Source organism: Stegodyphus dumicola, chromosome 6 (genome assembly GCF_044657685.1).
Source record: "Stegodyphus dumicola isolate Sdum_Otavi_A_Nest chromosome 6, ASM4465768v1".
NCBI classification, from domain to species: domain Eukaryota; kingdom Metazoa; phylum Arthropoda; class Arachnida; order Araneae; family Eresidae; genus Stegodyphus; species Stegodyphus dumicola.
The window spans coordinates 107441569-107461064 of record NC_140773.1 but is presented as its reverse complement, the minus strand read 5'-3'; the positions used below and the strand labels follow the sequence as shown (position 1 = coordinate 107461064).

Below are 19496 nucleotides of genomic sequence, written 5' to 3'. Positions count from 1 at the left end.
TACATAGGATTCACGGAGGCTCTGGTAATAAGAGGAAAAATTCTCTTGCTGAAAGACAAAATAACCACAAAGCATCAAGCACTCAACTTTCTACCTACATACATAAATATTAAGTACTTTCAGAATTGTTTAATATTCTGAAATTTTAAGGAAACCAGTAGCTTGGTTAACTAAACTTGATTCTATGTGAGACTGTCAGGTGACTGATCCTCATCTCTGAGGAAAAGCAACTCAGAAGATTTAAGCAAGCCTTTTTATTAAAACTTAAACCTAACAGTTATACAGGTCATGCTTATAATTCAATCTCCACTGCTTGCAACATTTAAGCTAGCATAAAAGTATCAAGATAAAATTAAAGTATTTAATGCTTCAATTCATAAAACAAATTCCTATTAGCTTTGGCTGAGAATTTAAAAAGTGTGAGCAAATTCTACTAGCTAAAGAGTAATCTTGGTCTAAAGTAATTCTCCCAGCTAGGCGAAGCTCGCACTTTAATATCAAGAACTTCGTTCTATCTTACTTTTAAATACTTCCAGCTAATTTGCATCCTGCTGTCTAACAACAGGACAGGTTTTGATAAAAGTTTTAACTTTAAAACAAAAAATTTTTAACTTTTATCAATGGCAAGGAAAACTATGTAATCTATCAGATGCAGCATTTTGCAGAAACATTGCATTTTTATCTCATATCATGACAAAACAAAACAAAAATTAAATATTTGTCTTCAAGGTAAAAAGAAGCATGTATATGAAATGCGGCAAAAGATATAAATGTTTAAAAAAAATTAACATTTTTCGAAACACTGGACTCTCATTCAGATATACAGATGGACGACAAAATAATGTGAACACACGTGAAAAAGTATGACATATTTCACACCTGCAACAGAAGTCTGCCACTTAGTGAGCGTGAACAGGAAGATATCAGTCTCTCAACAGCAGTCACCTGCGTTGCATGCTTCAATCGAACAGTCTGTGAAAAATTGAAATGTCAGACCTGTCAGAGTTCCAAAGAGGAATGATAGTTGGAGCACATTTAAGTGGAGCATCGGTTACGGAAACAGCAAGCCTTGTGGGGTGTGCAAGGCATATGGTATCAGCCGTTATGACAGCGTACACGAAAGAGGGTAAGACAACATCTTCAAAGCACAACAGTGGCCGAAAGTCAAAGCTGGCTGATAGGGACAGACGGGTCTTGAAGCGCATAATAGCCTGAAAGCATAAGCAATTGTTATCAGAGATAACATCCAAAGTGAACTGTCATCTCCAGGACCCCGTTTCAACAAAAACTGTTCATGTTGCGAACATTTATGGCAGAGTGGCAATTCGTAAACCCTTGGTGACAACAACTAATGCTTTCAAGCGACGGCAGTGGTGCAGAGATCACAAAGGCTGCCTCCAACAGCAGTGGCAACAGGTAATATGGTCAGATGAATCGTCATTCACCCTATTTCAGACGACCAGACGCGTTTCTGTCTGGAGAATGCCCAAAGAAGCCTTTCATCCTGACTGCCTTTTGCCGACTATGAAGCATGGGGGTGGTGCCATTATGGTATGGGGTGCGATATCTTGGTGCGGTCTTGGGACACTTGTTATTCTGCATAGAAGGATCACATCAAAACACTATCTAAGCATTCTAGGGGGGACCACCAGCGGCCGAGCTTTAAAGACACTGAACACTGGTAGTTTGGTCCGAGGTTGAATCCCGCAAACGGGCTGGCTGCATGGGCGTTTTCGTGGTTTTCCCCATGTGTAATGTGTATACGAGCCAGTTTCCCTTAGAAAGTCCTCCACGAAGGCATCCCTCCCTTTAGGCAGATAGCCCTTGTGTGCTTTGCCATAAATAAATAATTCAATCCAATCCATTCTAGGGAATCATGTCCTCTTCTTTTGTCCAGATTGTATTCCCTGGGAGTGACTGCTTTTTCAAGACGACAATGCCCCTATTCATACTGCTAGGTATATTTAAGAATGGCTCGAAGAGCATGACGATGCAATTGAACATCTCGCCTGTTCTCCTCAGTTTCTGGACTTGAATATTACTGAACATTTACGGGCACATTTGGAGTCCAAACTTTGTTCCCTATTTCCAAGTCCATCAGGACTTTCGGAATTAGAGAACGCTTTCCAGGAGGAATGGCTTAATATTCCTTTAAATATTGTCCATGACCTTTATGCATCTATCCCCCATCACATTCAATCTGTACTTTGGTCAAAGTGTGGTCCAACCCCCTATTAATAAAGATTTTCCATTATTTCACACGTGTTCGTATTATTTTGTCCTCCATCTGTATCTGCGGAACACTTCCTGGAGCTAGCAAAAATGTCCAATAAGCAGAAAAGGGGGTTAGTTTATATTTTAGGGTGCCCTTGGATTATTGCCAAGTTATTGTTTCATTTATGGTAACCTGAGTAGTTGAATGTTATGGAAAACCTATTATGACGTGATTGATAGTGTGATTGCAGTGAATTTGACTGATGGGAAAATATTTGTAAGGGCTTATTTATGTGTTAGATGTTGGTTAGGAAGTATATGGTTTATTTTGTGCTTTACACAGTAAAATGGTCGTATGTGATAAGATTAATCTGAAGTTTCTGTACAATTTGGAACAAAAGAGGAAAAAACCATTAGTTGACTGCTGTGTAAATGAGGATTGAAATGGCTTCGTTCACCTCTCGGTAAATTACGCAGTGACATTTAAAGATCCAGAAAGCATAGCTTATATTATCACTATCAAAGGTGTGTGGAGTGTAATAAAAATGGATTTTTGAAAGAAATGCCACCGACAGTTCGGCACTATGGAGAATATTTTCGACTCTTATTTTTGTGAATTTATGCGACACCAGCAGTATACAGATTCTAGTTCAGATAATTTTAGAAAGTTTGGGGATGCTGTTAAGGAATTTTGTGTGCCACAGACTGAAGACACAGAAATTTCTAAATAAGATAAGTCGATATTTCTTTCTTGTAGTGCATAGATGAGATGTGTATTTTCTTTTTTATGTTATTTCACTGTTTGATTTAAAATCCAATTTATCGAGATTATATATATATTTTTTTTTAATTATGTTTATTGCATTATGCTTTGGATTCCATTTTACTAGGGAGAGCATTGCACGTAAGCAGGAATGGTGCAAAAAAAATCGCCAAGGGGTACCTTGAAATATATTTTTACCAAAAAGGGAAAATAAAATATTCGATGAAAGTGTAGGGATTTCAGATTTTTTAATTGATGAATATACTGAAATATTTTCAGATTTTGATGAACACAGTTCTGCTATGAAACTGGTATTCAAACCACATTCAGTAGATATAATCGAAATTTCTATGGAACTAAAAATGAAGTCATTTTAGTTGTAGGATGCTAAAAATTTATTATTATTATTTTTTTAATGATTAACAATCACATATATTTAAATAACACTTCAAATAAAAATAAGGTACTTGCGTATTAACAAAACCAGGCCAAAATTCGCATAAATTGCCAAATTTGGCGACCCTACTTACGGCAACCCTACGTGTGTGGAAATAGACGAAAGTTTATTTTTAAAAAGAAAAAATAACACTGGGCATGTACTAGCACAGCAATGGGTTTTCGTCGGAATTTGCCGAGAAAAGAAAGGGACTTTTTTGGTTACTGTACCTAACAGAAGCGTCGTTACCCTCATGGAAAAAATTTGCGAAAATATCAAGGAAGGAAGCATCATTTATTCGGATTGCTGGAAAGGATACAATACAAGTGAGTTCGAAAATGCTGGATTTCTGCATGGAACTGTTAATCACAAATATAACTTTGTGGATCCCAACATGGGCGTTCACACACAACATGTAGAGCGCACGTGGGGCTCAGCCAAATGGCGCAACAAAAAACAGAGAGGAACAGCCCGTCATCATCTTGACTCATACCTTATCGAATTTATATGGCGCCATAGAAGCCTGGAAAAGTGCTGTTGAATATCCATGCCTATGACAGCACACATGCAATTTATTTTCCTGCTATGGTAGTACTTACTGCTGTGAGTCAGCATTTTCTCTCATGACGAAAATTAAAATTAGTTTTAAGAACACAAATTAGAGATGCTCATATAGAGGATCAATTAAGAGTGTACGTTACAAAGCTTGATCCAAAAATTCAATTACTTTCAAGGAAGAAACAAATGCAAATATCCAGCTGAATTAAATTTTTCATGGGATTTTGAAATTATTCCATGTATTCTTGCTATGTTAGTTTCTTATAAGTTACTATTATTTTTATTTTATTTAAAATTACTTTATTATTTTTGGTACTTACGTATTATCGCAACCAGGTTGGCGCGATTTGTAAGTTTGAGTAAAAAAGTATGAATAGAAAGAAAATGTACATTTATTAATTACAGATAATTTTTAATACAGTTTTTTATATTATTTTGTTTTAAAATATAAAATAGCAATTAAACACTTCCGGTTTCGAATTTGAATAAGTTGCAGAATTATTTTTTCAGCGGAAATCTTTTGGCTATTGCTTTTAGCACTGATTGAAAACCGTCTTCGCCATTAACAGCTTCAGCTTGGCGCCACATAAATTCGATAAGGTATGAGTCAAGATGATGACGGGCTGTTCCTCTCTGTTTTTTGTTGCGCCATTTGGCTGAGCCCCACGTGCGCTCTACATGTTGTGTGTGAACGCCCGTGTTGGGATCCACAAAGTTATATTTGTGATTAACAGTTCCATGCAGAAATCCAGCATTTTCGAACTCACTTGTATTGTATCCTTTCCAGCAATCCGAATAAATGATGCTTCCTTCCTTGATATTTTCGCAAATTTTTTCCATGAGGGTAACGGCGCTTCTGTTAGGTACAGTAACCAAAAAAGTCTCTTTCTTTTCTCGGAAAATTCCGACGAAAACCCATTGCTGTGCTAGTACACGCCCAGTGTTATTTTTTCTTTTTACAAATAAACTTTCATCTATTTCCTCACACGTAGGGTTGCCGTAAGTAGGGTCACCAAATTTGGCGATTTATGCGAATTTTGGCCTGGTTGTGTTAATACACAAGTACCTTATTTTTATTTGAAGTGTTATTTAAATATATGTGATTGTTAATCATTAAAAAAATAATAATAATAAATTATTAATTATTTATTAGAATGTTTAATTATTTCTTAAAAATAATTAAACATTCATATTATAAAAAGTTATTTACAGGAATATAAGTTACTACAGAAATATAAAAATATTTCATATTGTAACATTTTATATTAAATACTAAATAAAAGACTTCATGTTTTTCGTATTATTTCCATATAATGAAATAAATTGATGAAACTCTGAAAAACCTATAATAATTTTGCATTTGTATGTACAAGATATATGGCCTCCTTTTATTACTATCTAATTTAAATTTGGCCTCTAATGGTAAAAAGTTTCCCCACCTTTGCTCATGGACTTTATAAGAAATAAACTAACCCAAACGGGTTTTCTCCCTCGTCTGAGGCGTTGCCGACTGTCACCTTGATCACATCCGGAGGAGTAGGGACGTCTTGCAGAAATTTAACATAGGTTACCTATTGCAGCGTGTGTAATTGTCAAGAAAAAGCTGGTTGTAGCGCCTCATTTCACAAATTAGAATTTCTACATATTTTTATTTTTGAAATTGAGATTGATTTTTAAAAATTTAGCATATTTTTCATGCATAATTAACGTTCCAAATAATTATAAAGCTGTTGCATGCTTTCAGGACTGGATATTTTTTTAGCTTTTCCTATGCTGTAAGGAAATTTGTAACTACTTCTTTTAGAAAACAATATTTTAAATCTGAACTAATAAAAAATTTCAAACAAGCAATTTTCTCTTGCAATTTTTATGCTTTTTATTGGTGTAAATAAGTAAAAAATACTAAAATATTTAAAAACGAATTTTTGAAAGTTTTGTTTAAAATTCTAAATTGTACTATTTTTTTTTTTAAATTATAGATGAGTATTATAGCACAATTTCTATATAGGAATTTTATTTCAATTATATTTCATAATACATCATAGCAATAAACACTTTTGACTCCTTAAAAATTTTTATACATTTAATTCTAATATTAAAATTGTATTTAACCGTAATAATTAAATTTGCTTGTATTTTAAAGTGATTATTTTTTAAATTTATTTTTAGTTCTGCATAAGATTTTTTTTTTATTTACTATTTCGAAGCGGCCTAGAAAGGCTGTTAGTTTCGAAGCAGCATTTTGCGCTGTTTTACATTAAATGTCCGTATCTCCTTGCAACTTGTTACCAAATATTATCGCCGTATATTATATGTAAAGATATTTAATAATGAAGAATCTGCATGAATACATGTATTTTTCTTGGACTGTGACAAAAACGATAGTATCTAGAGCCATCAAATTTTAAATAATGTAATCCTCCACCCGAACATGGGCATCTGGACAGCCGAATTTCGAATTTGTTTTAATCTATTTCATATTTTGTAAAACTTTAACGAATTTTTGATTAACAAACTCAACAAGTTCAAAGCGAGCACTGTACGGAAAATAACAGTTTTATCTCCAGTGCGAAAATTCTAAAGATATGCTGTTTTCAAATGTATGTGGTTTACGGGCGAAGAACATGATATTCAATAAATATAAGTAACACACAAAACTTTAAAAAAAGATTCCTTTTGGGCGTAATATAAAATGAGAGCTTCTAGATTTTATTTTATCTTTTTTTTCCTTCATTACGCTCAGAAAATTTTATGCTCCGAATTTTATGAATTATTAAAATAACTAACCCACTTTAATGTTAATAATTTAATGATCATGTAATCAAATAAATATGATCATTTTGTAATTTTATTATCACTGCCTGAAATCACTGGGAAAATCACTGCCTGAAAATGTTCATTAAATTAAAAACAAATTAACAGATCTTGTTTAATTTTACATTATTTATTTCAAAGCATCGCATACTATCAATCTTATTTAATTTTACTTTATTTTTACGCAAAATTAAGTTCATGAATTTTAGGCTTAGAGTTTTTACCATTTTACCAAAGTAAAGACGTTTGTACAAGAATTATGCGTGAAAAAAATGCGCGAAATGCAGTAAAAACTGCTTTAATGAGATATATTAAATCCTATTTGGAAAAAACTGTGGCTTTCATAATCTCATCACTATATCACATTTAATAATTAAAAAGAGTTATGTGATACAAACGCCATAGGTTTCAGTGTTAAAGTAAACCAGATCATCCCTACTCTTTCTTGCTGGTGACGCGCGCCCCGCCCACTGGGTTAGTCTATCTCTTATAAGGTCCATGCCTTTGCTCTAGACTATAAATTATGGTGATAAACAAGAGATGTCATTATTACAATTTGATGCAATTATTATCCCAGACTATAGATTATGATGATAAATAAAAGATGTTTCTGTAGGTTTAAGCACTTGCAGAAAATTATAAGAATTTCAAAATCTTAAATTTTATTCATTTTTTTAAACTTTGCATTAAGCGTTATTATTGCTTTCGTCCTCAGTAAATTAACTATCAATGAAGCACTCAACTATGAAATTTCTTAATAAAATCGAAATTTTGATCTTAAACATGAAATCATTTTCACTTTTGACATTATTGTCACAAATTATACAATTGTTCCATCACAATTAAAATATAATTTTAAATAAACCAGCAAACTACATAAAACTTTTATGACTACTAAAATATATTTTGATAACTTACCCTCTACCAACACCTGCAACATATCCTAGTGGTGCAGGAACACCAATAAAGTGTTTCTTCTTCTGACTGACTAATGTACTGGGTGCTGCTGTAGCCATGTCTGAAAAGAGTTTTATTGCATTTTAATTTCAAATGATAAACCATAAATAATATAATTTCTCATTGGTCTGAGGCAATACCTGTACAGGATATCACGCCTGAAATATTCACTCGCATATTCATTACACATTAGAGTGCAAGATTCAGATTTCCAAAAATTATTAACTAAAGACCAAGGGTGATAATCTGAGTTTTACTCAATTTTCTCACTCAAAATTTTAGGAATTTGCTGCACTCAAACTTCCCTACATCTAGCAATTGATTAGTTAAATGGTTTCCTTGAATCCTTAAGCAGACCAAAGTGTCATAACAATACATGCTGGACAGAAAACTTACTGGCTGTCCTTCTAGCCTCCACACAGCATTCAAAGAGGACCCAGTTGCTACTTATTATGAGATGCTCTACGAAACATCATTATCCTTACCAGGAGAATCCTTACAATCCTCTAACCACCTATTGCAGACAAAGCCTGCAGGTTTCTTCAGCATCTGTGCGATACCATGCTAGAATTATCTCCAACTTATTTTTCTCACAAATTAAACACTCTTGTTTTGTACACCCCACCTTAGAGACTTACCCTCAGGTTTTTGTGCGCAATGACACAGTAAAAACACCACTGACTCAGTTGTATAATGGTTCCTATTACATTACTAAAACAGACTGGTAAACACTTTGCCATTCTGATAAATAGAAAAGAATCTGTTACTGGAATTGAGGCCAGCCTTCACTACTCAATATGACATACCAACTACTCCAGTTACTCCTAGTGACAGTTCACCAACGACTCCGGTTATTTCTTTTAACAGTTCACTAACCCCACCTACCAGCTCAGTGGAATCACCGAACTACCAGTGTTCTTACCGTTTAACCACTAGTGGGTCCTCGAATTCTAAACAGAAAATGATAAATTAGCAAATAGACCTAAATGCTCACTTGTGGTTATTCTACAACTACCCTGAAGTTATCAAAACTCCTTCACATTCTTTGGACTTAGCCTATGGAACATTTATGGTTATTACTCTTATATACGCCCTCAGGACACTGCACTGGTTTTTGGCACGACTATGTGTTCTGAGATGGTTTTAGCACGATGTTGTTTGTATGGCAACTCTTTTAACATTGAAACTTGATTTTGCTGTAGTGGTTTTATTTATTGGTTGGTTTGGTGGGCGTTTTGAAATGGCTTATGTCTGTCAGCCAAGTTTTAGACTTGAATCGTGGTTTTCGTGTAGTAAGTTAACTTTGGAGGAAGTTTTTATCGTTACTTTTGAAATTTTGAATCGCAGAAAGACGTGTGATATAGAAAAATCATGGCACTTTTATTTACAGATGTGTGACTGGCAAAATTTTATTCACAAATGTATGCTGGACTTTGCATGCTCTGTGTCTCAGAAGATTAAAGGGAAGGATAAAGTGGTGGAAATTGATGAGTTTTGGCTGATATTTGAAATTGATATTTCTGCAGTTTGAAGAAGCATGCACAATGGTAAGCAAGTTTTATTTTATTCTTCTTGTTATTTTGTAGAATGTTACGTTCATTGTCTTTTTGCTATCAATTTCTGTCGCTATTATTGTTTTTTGAATCGTTTGTAAGTTATTAGTTATTTTAGTTTGTGTTTGTTTGATTTGTGTTCAGTTTGTGCATTTTGTTCATTTGTGTACAATACCGAGGCTGTGTGGGATGCCTAGATTGTGCAATTTGCTGATTTTTTTAAAGTTAAAACAGAACGCTGTGTACATCGTACTGTTTTAAATTTATTGTTGTTATGTTAGTATATTTTAGCGAGGTGTGTGTGTGATTCCTAGATTTTTTTTGCTGTATAGATTGTGCAATTTTCTGATTTTTTTTAAGTTAAAACAGTTTGCTGTGTACATGGATTATCGTCAAATATTGTTGGTTAGAAACTTTACATTTTTGCTGTCTAAATTTTTTGTTTTTGTTTCGGATTTTTGGCATAAATTTTGTGTTAAAAAAGTGGTTTTTGCACGTGTGAAAAATGCATTTTTTCAGATATTTTAGGCTTAAACTCGAAATGTAGACAAAAAATTTAGATCGTGATATGGCGACATGTAGTTTCTCGCCAAACATTTTTGGCGAGAAATTCGTCGCAAACCTAGGGCATATATAAGAGTAGTTCGCATTTATGAAGTGAATTGGAGAAAAGAATAATCAAACACAGGGTTGCCACTCAAAGAGGAGAATGAAGTTCCCTGACTTTTCCAGGTTTTCCAGGTCTGTTGTGAGAAAATTCTAGTCTGTCTGCATAGTGCACGTTGGCTACACTGAGAGGTAAATTAATTATGGTACTACTTGAAAACACAAAAATTTGCCAATTGCATATCACTCATTATATATATAATCCCGAAAGCATTACTGTTGTAGCTATAATGGGAGTTGTTTTCTCCACTGAAGATTGAGATTAGAAACTGGCCCAAATAGATTAAAAAATGAGTTTTTTTTTTTTTTTTTTCCCAGACATTTTGCAGCTAAACGAAAGAAAGAAATCTATTTAATGATATTTTAAAATAAATTCAGGTATTTTATATTTATTTAGCAGCATACATAAGCAAAAATATGTGCATTAAATTTTGTGATAGTATGTCATCATACTGCTGGATATAGTTTCAGAATTATGCCAGAGAAATTTGCTTGAAATTTGAAAGTATTATTAACTAATAATAAATAAATTTAAAGGAAAGAAGAACATTAAATGATATAAATAACATTAAAATGAAGTTAATTGCTTAAAAATTGAATTACAATAATCAATAATATTTTCGCAAATATAGTCATATTAAACGTTAGCCTAGATGATTAATTACTATTTTTTTATTTTTCTGCAAAATGAAAAATAAGGCATTTATTAAAATGAAAAAAAAAAGTTTAAAAGATTTTGAGACAGACAGAGGTAACTGTTGTTACTGCTCATCATAATGTCGCCAAATCCCGTAAGTATTGTACATGGAGGTTAGAATTAAAAAAAAATATGTATTGTTAAGATAAAAAAAAACTTCTCTGCAACAGGAATGGCTCCGTCCCAATGTAGAGGGAAACAGGTGCACATGTGTGAAATATTTGTCACCACGGCTCGCAAAGTTCGAAGGTCAAGTTTATCAAGAGTACATATACAGTCAAAAGTCGTTAATTCGGACACCCATAATTCGGAATGATCTATAATCCGGACCTCAAAGCTACAAACTTTCTGCGCAGGCGCCGCGTTGACGCATGCGCGTAAGACCAGTATGGCTGCGAATATATGTGTGTGCATGCGCAAAATACGTTTACACATGTGCGTTTAATGTATAACGGACGGTATAAACTAAGCTAAAATTATCTAATTCAATTAATGTTGCAGATTGCGTTGTTCCTTAATCTTCAAATGGGATCCGGCTTATTATTTTTTGCAGACTGTTAGAGCAATTTTATAAAAGTAAGCTTGAATTTTCGATTATGTAAAATAGAATTTCCGATATATATTTACTAATATGTAAAGGATCTACAAAGTGAAAGTATGTTTCGAAGTCCATTAAACAAAAAGTGAAATTGCTGCAAAAAATGGATAAAGGCATATCCTTTGTTTATCGAACCATTCCGAAATCTGTTTATTAATTTCACGCTGCTCTGCAGCAGGAAGGGGGAACGCCGCGGCGCGCAATGAATTGGAAGTTGATCTGTCAGCACTATCCTTATCTTCAGTGCAGATGTTTTTATTTTATTTGGCTTATAATTACTTACTAAATGTAGTATTTCATCTCGATGTTCTCCGTCTTTGATATGATTTAAATCAAATTCCTCGTATTATAATTCGCTTCTGATAGCGAAGAAAGTGACACAGAGGTTATTGAAAACGAAAAAATTTCGACTGACAAGTTAGTCGGTATTCTCGACACAGCAATTATAAGACTTGAACAGCGGAACTTTGTAACTGAACAAGAAATTATGTCTGTTTATAGAATTAAAGAGAAAGTATTATCACATAAAAAAACGGAGCAACTTAAACAACTTACATTGAAAGAAATGTTTAATAAAGTAAACAAATAAATATTAAGCTTTTTTTTTGTAAATTTTGATACCCTTTAGATCATAATTGTTCTTTATTTCATAAATTACGGTTTCATATTTTTAATTTTATAATTTCTGCATGCCATCTTACCAGATTTAAACTGATGATCTATAATCCGGAAAAATTGATAATCCGGAATCGCCGAAGTCCCGACGAGTCCAGATTAACAACTTTTGACTGTAATGGATATCATTTTAAATTTCTTTCAACTTTAAAGGAAAAGAAAATATTTTTTCGTGCAAGTAAATTAATTAATAGATTAGTTATTTTGAGCAAAAAAAGTACGAAAATCTGAGTATAAATTATCGCGAAAGTCAAAGAACGTTTCTTCTTAACACATGCTCCACAATTTCCTGTACACATTGACGGCGAGAATTGCGGGAAATTCTCGCCGTCAGGTTCCGTCACCAAATCCCTTGGCGAGTTTTCCCTTCTACTTTCTAGCGGCACTATAGCAAACTGATTTACATTACGTCTATGAAACCTTTGGCTAATCTTTAGAATATGGTAACAGGTAGTTTGGCGACATTTTGGTAAGGCGATAAAGGTTACTAGGTAGGACTTTAGCAATAATCTGAGAAATACACAGTTCGAATCACAGATTATTTTGTCTCAGAGAAATGAGAGATCATGAGACATGTCATGTGACATTTTCCGGAAAATTCCGATCGTGATTTTAGCTAATAAGCACTTAGAAACAATTTCGCTGCTAAAGTGCAGAATCACCCACTTATTTGTTTGGCGCTTTTTACAAGAGTAAGAAGAATTAGATTTTTGTCAATTTTCTTTGACTTTTTAAGTGAAAATAGGTCGATGTGTACATAGATAAAGTCAAGAGTGTGCGCAATGCCATTTTTGTGCAATTCTGGGATTTTTTTTAAGTGAAAATAGGTCGATGTGTACATGGATACCGTGTATGTGCGATTCTTAAAAACGCGGGAAGTGGTTTGCGATTCTGCACTTTCTCCCAATTTCGCACCTAATCTTCGTCATGATTAAGCATTTATGTTCCATAAAAGTTCTAGTATAAACGTAATTCGGCTAGCAGATTGCTAGAAAAAATGTTGAGTTAAAAAAAAAAAAAAATGCCTTTACTTCATGAAAACAAAATGGCGTCCAAAACAAAACTAGCAGGTTGCTGTAGCAGGGTTGGTCGCCAAATTTTCGCCAAAAAATTGCCAAGTTACCATAATGTAAAGATTCACCGAACCTTTCTTTCTTTACATGGACGTTCTTACATTAGAACAGAGTACATGGAGGCTAGAATAGCCTCCATAGTACCATATATTCGGATTAAACCGATTTTGTTTTATATGAGAATGGGAAGGTATTTTCTTTAGTTCAAAATGCACTTCATATGCGAGTCTTAGGATTCATGAAGTTGCTGGAAATCAAACTTGCCAGAAACTTACTTTGCCTTTCTAAAAAACAATCTGATCAGAGCTGCACAAATTGGCTCTATGCCAGCTGCCTGAATGACACGCATCTGATACATAATTTGCCAACAAAGTGATCGCTTCCAACGTTGGCGCAAAATTCGTTTTTTGGGGGATTGCCATATGACATTCCCTGACTTTTCCAGATTTTGACTAAAATATTTAAATTCCCTGACTATTTTGGTCAATTTTCGAATTCCCTGACTTTTTCTGGTTTTCCAGGTAGCGTGGCAATCCTGCAAACATGACATGTCTTGAAAAGCTCTAATAAAAGCGATTCCTATGGAAAAATTGAACACTCGTAATTGAAAAATTTAGTTAAATCCACACCAAAGCAAATGAAGTTTAGCTAAAGGATATCTAACAAAGTATTGGATGTCCCATTATTTTCATACTTTTATTAAATATAAACTGCTTGTTCAAAGTGTCTGAATATTTAAGCACGTTTCTTTTAAGGACATTTCAAATAAGCTATTTTTTTACAAGAATCCTTTCAAATAGCTTTTTTGAAAACAAGCAGGTTTAGAAAAAGATTATCAATGTACACATGAAAGAAAAACTACATCATTTCACTAATATTTAGTATAGTTTATCAATAGTATATGTGAAAGAAGACCTTTTGAACAGCTTTTTCAAACAAGCAGGTTAAGAAAAAGATTATCAATGTATAAATGAAAGAAAAATAAAGACGGTTAATCTTTACATTATGGTAACTTGGTGTTTTTTTGGCGACCAACTCTCCTACAGCAACTGAACACTTCTTCCAACAATCTACTAGCCGAATTACACTTATGCTAGAAATTTTCTCTAACAAAACTGCTTAATCATGACAAATATTCACTGCAAAACTGGGAAAAAGTGCACAATACCATACTCCTTACGCGTTTTTCAAAATAACACATACACATAAACCATGTACACGCCGACTTATTTTTACTTAAAAAAACATCCCAGAATTACACAAAAATGGCATTGCGCACACTCTTCACTATATCCATGCACACTGCTTTTATCTCATAAATTAGAAAAATTTCACGAAAATACATGACAAATTTTCTGAATCTTTAAACCCGGTAAAAAGAACATATATGAAATTACCTGATCGCGAAAAAGTATATACCCTTTCCAAATATGAACATTTCCACATATAAAATAAATAGAATATCCAAAAACTTTTACCTCTCAATCATCTATTATATTATACACGTCACCAACGAATTCATACCGCAAGCATTACAAATACTTAGTGTCAAATATTTAAATTATTTCCATGTATGTTTACTTCAACTTAAACGTATACCAAATTCAACATAAAATACAAACATAAAATTCACAAAATAACTATCATTTAATTAAAATATCACTAAACCTTGTACACGTCGACTTATTTTTACTTAAAAAAAAACATCCCAGAATTGCACAAAAGTGGCATTGCGCACACTCTTCACTATATCCATGTACACTGCTTTTTTCTCATAAATTAGAAAAATTTCACGAAAATGCATAACAATTTTCTGAATCTTTAAACCCGGTAAAAAGAACATATATGAAACTACCTGATCGCGAAAAAGTATATACCCTTTCCAAATATGAATATTTCCCCGTATAAAATAAATAAAATGTCCAAAAACTTGTACCTCTACTTTATCTATTATATTACAAACGTCACTAACTAATTCATACCTTTACTTCATTACAAATGGTTACAAATACTTAGTGTCAAATATTTAAATTATTTCCATGCACGTTTACGCAAATTACTTTACTTCCACCTTACATTTAGAACAATGCATAAAAATAATATCCTCAAATAATTAAAAATACTAACTTACCTATTCTTCTTCAGAATCTTGATTACGTGTCCGATAAACTTTTCTTATTTCTGTTTCAGGATCTTTAAAATCATACTTATAGTTAACACCAAGGTACCAGGTAAAATAAATAACTTAATAAAACATCTTTACTTCTATCTTGCACAACTTTAAAGAAACACTTATTACTACTCCTTTCAATCCCACTAAATACCCATTTCGAATTCACTTTAGTTAGGGCCATGGGATCCAAAAATTAACGAACGCTGTTTCACACAACACAGAATAAAGGCAAATACAAAATTTCCAGATTTTTTCCCGATTTCCCCCCCTTTTTCGATTAAAGAACCGTAATTCGTCCATTAATATCACATGACATATCACATGATCTCTCATTTCCCTCACACAAAATAATGCGTAATCGGAACTGAGTACTGCTCACATTATTACCAAAGTCCCAGGTAGTAACCTTTATCGCCTCCAAAATGTCGCCAAACTACCAATTACCATATTGTAAAGATCAGCCATAAAGTCACTTAGCTAATATTTAGTATCTCATAGATTATCAATAGTATATGTGAAAGAAAAAGTCATTTCGCTAATATTTAGTATCTGATATTTACAAATAAAACTTATAAATACAAGTGTCCAAAAACAAACGTGAGGCCCTGTATGTAAAAACTATGGGAATTACATTTTGATGATTTATACAAGATACATTTCAATAATTAAAAGAAACCTGTACATATTTTGTTAAATATTAAGATTGGGTAAGTCAGTTCCTTCTCAGTCACACAATAACAAAATATATTGATCAGTGAATTGATTAACAGTTCATAACAACTTAGCGCAGATTAAAAATTATTTTTATGAAGACTATCTTATTCCCTTTTCACAGAGTGACAGCAATGTAGTACATAATACAGAGGAAAGGAAAATGTGCATGAAAGTACGAGCTAGTACAGTAGCAAAAGCAAAAAACTTGTAACCAAAACTACAGAAACAATTTCCGCAGCAAACTTGATGAAATTTAATTCTAAATTATCCGAATTGGAAGCACATCCGCAGAGAACCTGGTAAATGTAAACATCGCCAACTTTGCCGATAATAATTCAAACCTGGTAACTCATCGGATATATCCCTTGTTCGAAGTATGCAACCACTCCTTTTGCGTTTATTTTGTTGAATTATCACTGTCTTTGTTCGCATTTGCAGGTTTATATTATTCTTCTCTTATTTATTATTAGTTTTTCTGAATTCTTTAACAACGAATAAATAGAAATATTTTCGTAGATAGATGCCGGTTCTCGGTTCGGGATGAAAGGAGGGGTGAATGCTAATTTGTAACACGGCTGTTCACGTTGTGTTTTTAATTATGAACAGCTCTAAGAACCATGAGGTTTCCAACGTCTAAAGTAATTTGTTTTCGTAGACCGCAAAAATGTGCATTTTAAATAATTAAGTAATGCTTTTATTTTTATTATTGGTTATTGTCATCTAAAATTCTGAGAATAAATTAATTTTTATGGCGTAAAATTTAAACAAGATAATATATTGTTAATGCTTTTCTAACAATAACCTTTCAGAGGATGGCAGGTGTGACATAAATAGATGATTAAATTGAAATAAAAAAATATTATTGATTATCTAGGATGACAGAATAGTTTGATGCATCCCCATGGCCATCAAAATTAGCAAACCACTGCTGCAGTAAGGAATATATTGTTTTCTGTGTTAACTGGAATTTAAGACAAATTTTTTTCGTATGTCACGTTTAACCGGTTAATTTCAGTATATTAATACTAATTTATATTTTTATATGAAGTTTTATTTCCGTTATAAATGCTCTTATGCAAAATATATTCTTTTCTGTGCTAACTTGAATTTAATACAATTTTCGTATATCACGTTTAACCGGTTAGTTTTACATCTACATGCTTATTATCTGTGAATTTTTACTACAATATGCTTAATACGTTGTTTTATCTGCTACCTTGAATTTACATGCACTAAAAATCACGTTTACGGCTCGGATTATCGTCGATGAACCGCGAGCTTGGCGAGTAAAAATGCAACGGCGCCAACGGGTTCTTTCCCGAAGCGCCAACGGGTTCTTTCCCGAAGCGCCAACGGGTTCTTTGCGGATGAAAACCCTCCGAATTATTTATAAAATACGTTTCAACACTTACTTCTATAGTTTCACACAAACCACAAATTATACACCACAATATACATCCGTAACACAAACACATTCAACAAACAGACTACAGCTTTCTGCCCGAAAGGTGAATATGAATGCAACGAATATTATAAGAAATTAGATAGGAAATAGATAATGCTTGATATAATAATATGAATAAATAAATAAATAGAGCTTATTTTAAGTAACAACTATAAATAGAATATAACTTTTCTTAACTAGAGTATAAATTTTCTTTGCGTTGTAGTCAATGAAACTAAAATGAAGGCTATGGAATTATTCGTTAATGTTATTGAAACACAAAATACAGGCTTCTCAAATAAGGGTAAGGCTCCTATATTAGAGGAGCCTTAAATAAGGGGTCTTGCACACCGGTTGAGATCGATATCGGAAAACCAGTCGGGATTCTCTTTCCGCTCGATAGCAGAAGAGAGAGTGAATCTGGCCTCTTCAAATTCCGTCGGCGGAAAATGAAGTGGAAATTCCGTCCGGAAGTGACGTTTATTGCATAGCAACCAGTCTACCTCACCTCTACATTGCTCCAGGCTCAGGGGAAGGGGGTAATTTGTTGTCAAAGGGGCCGTTTTATTACTGAGGATGGCTGTAGAAAAAAAAATCAAGTTCGAGTAAATGGTGAAATTTTTCGAAAAAATACGCTGCTGGATTTAGTAAAGAGTATGAAAAAAATGGGGAACGTTAATGGATATTTTAAACGCAAAAAAAGGTTACATGTTTGTAAACTATTTGTTAACAGGAATTTTATGATTAAATTACATTATTTTGTCTGAAAATGTTATGCAACAAAGTCAAATCATTGCAATATAGCACCGCGTAGGCGTGTTTAATATTCCTAATGAATTTGAATCCAAAAAAAATTTAATTTTTAGCAACCCATGATTATATCAATAATTTTATTTATTCAGGAATTATACCTATCACGTAGCTACAAATATACTATGTATCGTAGATACCAATAAGGAGTGAGTAAAAATATAATAAACTTTTAACAAAAGTAATAGGAAGAAAAATAACTTCATATCTGTCATTTTCGACTTCATATCTGTCATTTGGTCTTACAGCTACGATTTTATACGGTCCATGAAACTTAGGTTGTAGTTTCAAAACAGTCCCATATTGAATTCTCTGAATGGCTACCAAGTCGCCAATCTTGTACAGTTTCGGTTTCTTTCGTCTTTTGTTAAATTGTTTTCGATTCTCTTCTTGAATCTTCAAAATGTTGTTTTTCGCATCTTCTCTCATTTCATCACGTTCTTGCATCAATTGTTTTAGATACTCTTCATTCAATATCCCACTAATTCTCAGATCTTCTTTATTCTTCATTCTCGTGCCTATGAGAAGCTCAAACGGTGAATATTTCGTACTTCTCGTAGTTGTACTGTTGATTATTCTCTGAACATCTGGAACATACTTAAACCATTTCGTTGAATCTCCATGTGATAATTTTGACAAAACAGGAATCAAAATTCTATGAATTCGCTCAATTTGTCCGTTACCTCTTGGAATACCGGTAGTAATTTTGATATGTTCTATTTCTTCTTCAGTACAATACGCTGAAAATTCTTTCGATGTAAAGGCACTACCTCGATCTGAAATGATTCTGGCTGGATTTCCAAATACAGTCTGTTGTTGCTTCAATTTTGAAATAACTTCTTGCGTAGTTGGTGATTTCACTGGATAGAACCAAGTAAGGGCCCTAGTCTGGACACCGTCGAGATACAAGAACGGGTCGCTTTTTGCGATCTACTCGACAGAGAGCGAGCCTGGTGTCATCGTCTCGATCATTACAGAGATCGACGCGTCGGAAATTTTTCCTTCACCTGGACAGCTGCCGTTCAAGTTTCTGACTGTCGTTTTAGAGCTAAACTGAGGACGGCGGAGGTCACGGATTGTTTTTGAAAGTGTACGTAATAGATATTTTAATTTCTTAAGATTTGTGAAAAACTCGAGTATTTCGCTATAGAAATAACGCATTTGATGCTGACGATTCTACATTATTTATTTATTCTACATTACCAATGCCTTATTTAAATTTTAGTGAAAATAATATACTTGGTGTTTTCCTATTTCACATATAAAGAAGGGGTGCATACTTTTAATTTAAAATTGTAATTTTTAAACTAATGTATATATCAATGTACTTAATTTCATATTTTGATGAGTA

General features: G+C 33.2%; 1 protein-coding gene across 2 annotated transcripts in view; it reads right to left on the bottom strand.

Moving 5' to 3' along the window:
* Positions 1-17692, bottom strand: part of Prp6 (pre-mRNA processing factor 6) — a 131801-nt gene extending 114109 nt beyond the window's left edge. Inside the window, exons 1-2 of one of the 2 annotated variants that reach the window (XM_085818787.1) lie at positions 17534-17692; positions 7704-7803 (exon numbers count right to left, since the gene is read on the bottom strand). In XM_085818787.1, coding sequence (XP_085674913.1) covers positions 7704-7801 — 98 coding nt within the window. In that variant the 5' untranslated portion in view covers positions 7802-7803; positions 17534-17692. Of the gene's footprint in view, positions 1-7703; positions 7804-17303; positions 17393-17533 lie in introns of those variants that run through there. The other variant, XM_085818786.1, reaches the window with a different exon arrangement.
* Between the last annotated feature and the right edge of the window lie 1804 nt (positions 17693-19496).